Source organism: Protomyctophum parallelum (assembly GCF_964188405.1).
Source record: "Protomyctophum parallelum genome assembly, chromosome: 7".
Taxonomy (NCBI): Eukaryota; Metazoa; Chordata; class Actinopteri; order Myctophiformes; family Myctophidae; genus Protomyctophum; species Protomyctophum parallelum.
Window position 1 is genome coordinate 55,272,044 of NC_139705.1, and position 7,734 is coordinate 55,279,777.

Genomic DNA, 7,734 nt, shown 5'->3' on the forward strand with positions numbered 1-7,734 from the left:
TTAAAGAAATGACCATAAAGTCGAGTATGTTTTGAGGGGCGTGGCTACCTTGGGATGAATTTGATTGACGTGCGAGCTTCAAGGGAGGTAGGCGTGTCTGGACTCGGATCCGAGTGTCAGTAACTTCAGGGCAGGTGTATAGTAGACTGTACAAATTTGTCTCCGAAACAAAAGTTTGGTTTTATAATTTGATTGTATCAGACGTTGACTTATTTTTGGATCGAACGTTACCCCGCCCTAAACCACCGCTTTTGCACGATTTTATTTCTCACTTCGATTCGACGAGGAGCAAGCCAACATGCCCTCGTGTTCTGCCTTTGGATGTACCAACCGCTGTGGCAAACCGTTGGGCACCCAACTGTTCCGGTAAGTTTTATGTTATGTTCCATTTGTTATCGATCACAATATGCAATACGTAATTTACTCGCTCTCCGTTTCCACAACGGGTTCATATATGGTTCATATGTAAGCGTGGCATGGTGGTTTGTCGCACTCGCACCGTTGCGATACAACATTATTCGATGCTGTTACGCTTTTCACGTGAAAAGCATAACTGTTCTTATTGTATTTGTTTGATTGAATACTTTATTTACAGTTTGCATGGACAGGCATAGGGAAGTATAGGCCTACATTTACAATGCAATGCTGCTAAACCGATTGTCCATAAAGCATGTTGGCTTTTTTTCATTTGGGGTCATCGTGTACTAAATTAATTAGCCCCGCGAGTCAGAACCATAGACTGTAACCTAATGAAACACAGAACCCAATGGTAGTAAAGTTTCAGGGGGTTCCGAGAGGGCCGAGGGGCTATAAATTAATCTACACAAAATAGCAGACACACATTGCTGATTGCACCCTAGCCCTCCAAGCAGAACCCAAATGCTACTGAAGTTTCTGACATTTGGACGACTCAGAAAAGTTTTATGTAGGGTCCCGAGAGGGGCTAATTGCACCCGTGGTATAGTGTGCCTATAATTGTGGCCTTTCATAAATTCACAATTACAATTGCATGATGCTTTGTTATGGTGCGTTCACATTCACACGGTAGTATGTGTGATATATATCTGTTGCAATGATCATACTGTCGTGGACGTCGTGCATTTACAGCTTTTTTACAGTCTATGATTGAGAGCTTGTATAGATAGCCTTTTTTATAGCATAATAGTCCCCCCCTCACTGTATCTTTTCCGTTTTTGCTTCCTTTATGATGAATTCCTGTTCTGTTCATTAACTATATAGAAGTGTCTAATTGTATGTCTCTAAATGTTTTGATGAATTGAACAATGTGGACCCTGTTGTAAACAAGTGTAATGCTTAATTGGGTCGTCCACTCACAGTTAACAGTCTCTGTATTGAGTTTGTGCTTGAAATGTAGGCTACTGTAATTCTACAAACTGTTAATAAATGTTTCAATCAATCAAAACCATAGACTGTAGGTCAAACCAGTATCTTGGTCGGATATGACATTACAGCAAAGGTTAGCCCCTGTCTCTGATTGTGTGTGTGTGTGTGTGTGTGTGTGTGTGTGTCTCTCTCTCTCTCTCTCTCTCTCTCTCTCTCTCTCTCTCTCTCTCTCTCTCTCTCTCTCTCTCTCTCTCTCTCTCACACACAGTTTTGGAACCGACAAAGACAGGCAGAAGTTATGGGTGTCAAAGATGAGGAGAGCGAACTGGGAGCCTACAAGCTATGCCCGTCTTTGCAGTGAGCATTTCGAGGATGATCAGTTCTTCACAGACCGTAAGGTACAATCTCCCTGAATTGATGAATGGTAAAACACCATTAGATCCAGTACCACTACCATCTGACATTGAGGAGGGTGTCTGTGGCTCAGACACCCTATTCCCTATTTAACTGTGTTAAGAATAATGCAATTGTTTAATATTGATCTGGCCAGTAATGTGGTAAAGTCAAGTGATGTTTCAGATGCTATTTTCTTGATAATAACAGCATGTGGTTTGGATCATATTACCGCAGAGCATTAATGTATACCAGGCTGTTTTAAGATGGTTATTGAGGATATGTTCACAGCATGGCAAATAACATGACATTATATAATGCCAAAATATATAACATCATTGTTGGATGTAGAGAGTACAGGAATTCATTTCCCACATTTCATCATGCTTTAAGTAGCATGTGACAATTGTGACATGTCAAACTAGGGGGTTTTCATGATTCCGTGGGCCTGTGGCTCCCCGGCTATTAAACACCTGAACACATCCGATCGCTGTCTTCTGCTCTGTGGAATGTAAATTAAGAGCACTGTTAAAGTGCACTGTTGCTGCACTTTACGCTATACGTTTATGTTCCAGGAAGAAAAAAAAAGATACACACCCTTAACAAGTCTATTTAAATCAATACTACCAACACCATATATGGTGAGGGTAGGTAAATTAAATCACATAATATGCACCTACTCTTTTGGTCGTGTTTTCTATTTAGGGCCAGAGGAAGCTGAAGGCTGATGCTGTACCTACAATTTTCCAGTTGCCGGCACATTTGACAAAGGAGAAGGCGTTCAGGCCCACACGGACCCGGGCGGTAAGTATGGCTGTGGAGGTAAGTGACAACAATGCTGTTGTGATGCAACACACCGAGAGTGAGAACATGGATGTTGACTGTGTGTATCATGAGGACATTAGTATGATTGACGACGATCCTTTTGTTGAAGAGTGTAGAGCCAATCCAAAAACAATTGCGTGTGATCATGGGTATTTCAAGGATAGTCCACCCATCCCTGTGGTTCCTGAGATTATTGCTGAGTCTGAGTCTCCTAGAAAAATGAAACGTAAGAATGCTAAATTACAGGTTAAGCTTGGTTTAGTTCGGCAAAAGCTTAGGTTGAGGAATCAGCAGACAAGGAGATTGAAATCAAAAGTAAATTCATTGAAATCAATTACAAAGATTCTTCAGCAAAAATTGATGATCTCAAGTGAATGTGCAGCTCTGCTGGATTCTGTTAGTGATGTTCCTAAACTTATTATAAATAGATTGCAACAGAAGAAGAAGTCAGCTTATTGTGAGGAACTCAAACAGTTTGCGACTACATTGCACTTTTACTCTGCAAGGGCATATGATTATGTTAGAAAGGAGTTCCTAAAAGCTTTGCCACACCCTCAAACAATTCGTGATTGGTACAGCAGTGTTGAGGCAGACCCAGGATTTACCCAGGCATCCTTCACGGCTCTGAAAAGTCATGTAGCTAAGAAAAGGGAAGAGGGGAAGGACACCATCTGCTCACTGATGCTTGATGAAATGTACATTCACAAGCAAATTGAGTTTGGTGGAGATGAAATTCATGGCTATGTTGACCTTGGTACCGGTGAAATGGAAAACACAATAGCCACGCAAGCACTGGTTCTCATGGTTGTATCGGTCAACGATTCATGGAAAATCCCCATTGCATACTTCCTCATTAGCAGCTTGACTGGAGCAGACAGGGCCAACATTGTCCGTGAGAGCCTAATTCGCCTTCACAAAATTGGAGTCCAGGTTGTGTCACTGACATGTGATGGACCATCTTGCAACGTTTCTATGCTCCAACATCTTGGTGCCAAAATTAACATCGCAAACATGACACCACATTTTGATTTTCCTGATGAAGGAGCTCTCCAACATGATGAAGGTCCCCCTGCTTCCCCCAAAAAGGTACACGTGCTGTTGGATCCATGTCACATGTTAAAATTACTGCGAAATGCATTTTCTACAGCTGAAGTGATGCAAACCGAAGATGGGCAGGAGATCAAATGGGAGTACATTAAGCAATTAAACACACTTCAAGAAAATGAAGGTCTGCGGCTTGGAAACAATCTGAAAATGCAACACATTGAGTGGCGACAGCAAAAGATGAAGGTCAACCTTGCAGCCCAGGTGTTCAGCGACAGTGTTGCAAATGCTCTAGAGTACTGTGACAAAAGCCTAAAAAAACCCCAGTTCAGTGGATGCGCGGCTACAGTAGAGTTTATAAAAACCATTGATGCCGCTTTTGATGTCCTTAATAGCCGTAATCCATTGGGTAAAGGATCTAAGGCACCTATCAAGCCAACAACAGTTGATCGTGCCAGGGCTATTCTACAGAAAGCAGAGACATGTCTCCGTGGGCTCAAGATCAAAGACAAAAAGAACAACTGGGTCTACATGCATGCCACTCAGAAAAAGACTCCCATTTTGGGCTTCATTGCATGTGGTCAAAGTGTGCTCAACATTTATGAAGACCTTGTGGTGAAACCAAGTGCACCGTGCAGATACCTTCTGACATACAAGTTGAGCCAGGATCATCTGGAGTTGTTCTTCTCTGCGGTCCGAGCACGTGGGGGGTTTAACAACAACCCCAATGCCAGACAGTTCCGTGCGGCCTACAAACGACTCCTTGTAAGGCACCAGGTGAAGACGGGCACAGGCAACTGTCTTCTTCTTGACAACACAGACATCCTGATTGCCCGTGACGACCCAGACATCCTGGATTCAACACCAGCAAATGTCAACATTTCACGCCGGATGGATGTGGAGCCTGTGGAAATGGTTTTACCTGAAGATGATGACATTCCTGACCTCCCCGATGTGAACAGCCTCTCAGAATTCAAGGAAGAAGCCATCAAGTACATAGCAGGCTTCATCTCAAAAAAGCTCAAGGAGAAGCTCACCTGTATGGCTTGTACAGAGGCACTGACACAGGATTTTGAAGAAGAAGAAGATTCTTTTGTGAAATTAAAGAGCAGAGGTGGCCTACAGAATCCATCAGATGGCATTCTTGCAGTTAGCCGGACCACCGAGCTTCTGTTTCAGAGGATGCTGAATCGTAACAAAGGGGAGGTTCCAAAAGGACGAGGAACAACGTCATTAATCGCAAGCCAAGTAATGAAATATTGTTTAGGAACAAACCTTTTCCCCAAATTACATGACCACATGTTCGATACGTGTGTTGAATCAAACCATGTACATGTTCTGGTTAAGATGGCATCTTCCTTGTTCTGCAAAATCAGACTGAATCATTTGGCAAGAAGGAAGACTGAACAAATTAAGCAAGGCAAACTTGTACGCAGGAAATTCACCAAATTAGTACATTTTTATGGTGATTAATGAGAGTGCTATGTGCTTCATGTTCTGTTTTGTAGCGTGTTCTGTTTTGTAAATTTAAATGTCGCATGTTCTGTTTTGTCATGTTATATGTATGTACATGTTCTTTTCTGTTTTGTAAATTTAAATGTCGCATGTTCTGTTTTGTCATGTTATATGTATGTACATGTTCTTTTCTGTTTTGTCACGTTCATTTATATGTCGCATGTTCTGTGGTTGTTATTTCTGTGCATTTGTGACCATGTCAAGTGCCATATTGTTGTTGCGCATTTATAAATGTAGCATGTCCTGTTTGATGTCTTTGCACCCTCATTTAACATTTGCCATAAATCAGAATATTCATGAACACACGCATCGAACTCTGGTTTCCCATGTTGAATATTTCTTAGAGCCAGCAAAAAAGTGGCCTGAGCAGTCATAATTTCAACATGAAAGCCAAACACTGGCCACCCATCTGAAGTTGACATTAATTTAACACTGCTGTTGACTTTGTTTATTGGACACAAATCAAACCCTGGTTTCCTATGTTGAAATATCTCTTAGAGCCAGCAAAAAAGTGGCCTGAGTAGTCATTATTTCAACATGAAAGCGAAACACTGCCTGCCCATCTGAAGTTTCCATTCATTTTATAATCAGCTGTTGAATTTTTTTGAGTCCAATCTGGCGCAAATGCTGACCTTTTATTTACTTTCTCTCAACAAAATGGTTCAATATCTTTTGGAGTCTGCAACAAAGAGGCACAAGTAGATATTGGAACAATATGTATCATTTGAATTAGTCCCACCTCCATTTGTCAAAGGTTACGCATGTTCTATAGTTCCCATGTGTTTCTAAATGTACCAAATTAATGTCTGTATATAGTTACCGAAATGCAATAAAAGTTATTTTCTTTTCTCTCAAACTTAAGTTTGAATATTGCTGCATTTGTGTACTAGTGGTTTGTTGTATTTTTTACTTCCATGATGCACTATATATTAATTTTTTTATATATTGTATGTGGTGTTTTCCCCCCCCAGTGAAGCTTGAATCTACCCCTACTGTATATCTCAAAGACACTCCTGTGTTATAACTTTCCTGAGACATTCAACCACACAGGGTCTTGTCATTTAGTTAGTCTGTTCTGTATGTAGTGTATTATTATTTTTGTCAAGTTCATTTATACTTGTATATACATGTCGCATGTTCTGTGGTCTGTGTGTTGTGCATTTGTCAAGTTCAACCTTTTCGTCAAGTATGTTCATTTTTATTTGTGTATATATATATGTCGCATGTTATGTTGTATTGTGTATATAAATGTTGCATGTCCTGTTGTGTCTTTTTCACATTTGCACCTACTTGATATGCGTGTTTATGTGTGATTAGGGGTAGATTCAAGCAGGTTAATTTAAACTGTCTGCTATATCTTGTGCCAACCCTAAATCCCTAAATGTATTTTCCATTGCTTACTACTTTAAATATTTTTTAAATAGTTCAAATAGCTGATCTACAAGCTCATGTGTAGATGTAGATTGGCTAGTTTTATAACCATCTTATGTTGCAAATTGCAAATAAGTTTAGGGATAAGGCGTGGTGCAAGATAGAGCCCTGTGTCTCCCAGACAATCAATATGCCAATATACCTGCCACTAAAAACATTTTCTCTCTAGTTTCTCTCTCTTTTCTTCCTCTACATTTCTCTCTAGTAATTCACAGGACAGTAGTAAGGAGTTACGATGACATCAACCAGAGACTGAGGAGTCATTCCACCATTGCTGTTGCAGGGTTAGTCAACTTCTATTTGCTCATTCCATTCCTGCGTGAAATCTTCCCAAGATGATATTGTTAAATGATGCAGTGCTGTTCTCTGTATTATTTCTAATTGGGTGTTTGTGCTTGTTGCAGTTGAGAATCAACGTGAGATCCTTCCATCAGCGCAGAAGAGGCTTAAGATAAGTCATGCACACATATAATAATAATCTCCTATGCTATAAATGTTAATTTAAAATATATATTTTTAAATTATGAATAATACACAATGTGTATTTGTCATCTAGGAGTATGTTTACTGAACCTCTTGTGTTCTATTTCTATCTGCTATCTATTTCTTCTATTCTTTTCTCTCCTTCTCTCTCTCTCACTTTCTCTGTCTTTCACAGCCTGTCTTATTAAGGGAGACGCAAGAGGTGGCCGGACCGGAGACTGGACCACGATCTGTCTGTGCCATACTTGGAGACACATGCGGAGACTAGACCGGACACTGGACCTCAATCATCTCTTGAAGGAAAACTGGAGGACAATCAACTTCATATAATAACGAGAAACGCTGTGTCTGAAATCAGTCAGTTATTGCTATATAATATGTACAATACTGTCACGCAGAACTCAACACCCACATTTCCAGCTACATATAGTGCACAGTTTGTTTAATGCACACCACTATTTGAGTTAATTGTAGCATTTGTTTTAGCCTAAAGTCAGTGTGTTCCAATTACATGAAGGTGGCTGTAAGTAACATTATTTTGTAAGTTAATTTAGGCCTATATATTTTCAGAATGTACACATAGACATAGATCATACACTGACCTTGTAGCTCCCATTAGCACTATTACATTATCAAGGTTTGCAACGTTTTGACCCAGTGTGGGTATTTGTCAGGTACCTGACAGAGCCTCACACTGGA

General features: G+C 40.4%; 1 protein-coding gene across 1 annotated transcript; it reads left to right on the plus strand.

Annotated features, from left to right (window-relative positions):
• Positions 1-1,655: 1,655 nt before the first annotated feature.
• Positions 1,656-7,303, plus strand: LOC310862179 (DNA transposase THAP9; the record flags this gene model as incomplete). Its single annotated transcript, XM_083769914.1, has 5 exons — positions 1,656-1,742; positions 2,443-2,711; positions 2,991-4,854; positions 6,957-6,968; positions 7,211-7,303. 5 exons carry the CDS (start codon positions 1,656-1,658, stop codon positions 7,301-7,303), a joined length of 2,325 nt encoding a protein of 774 aa, XP_083626040.1.
• Between the last annotated feature and the right edge of the window lie 431 nt (positions 7,304-7,734).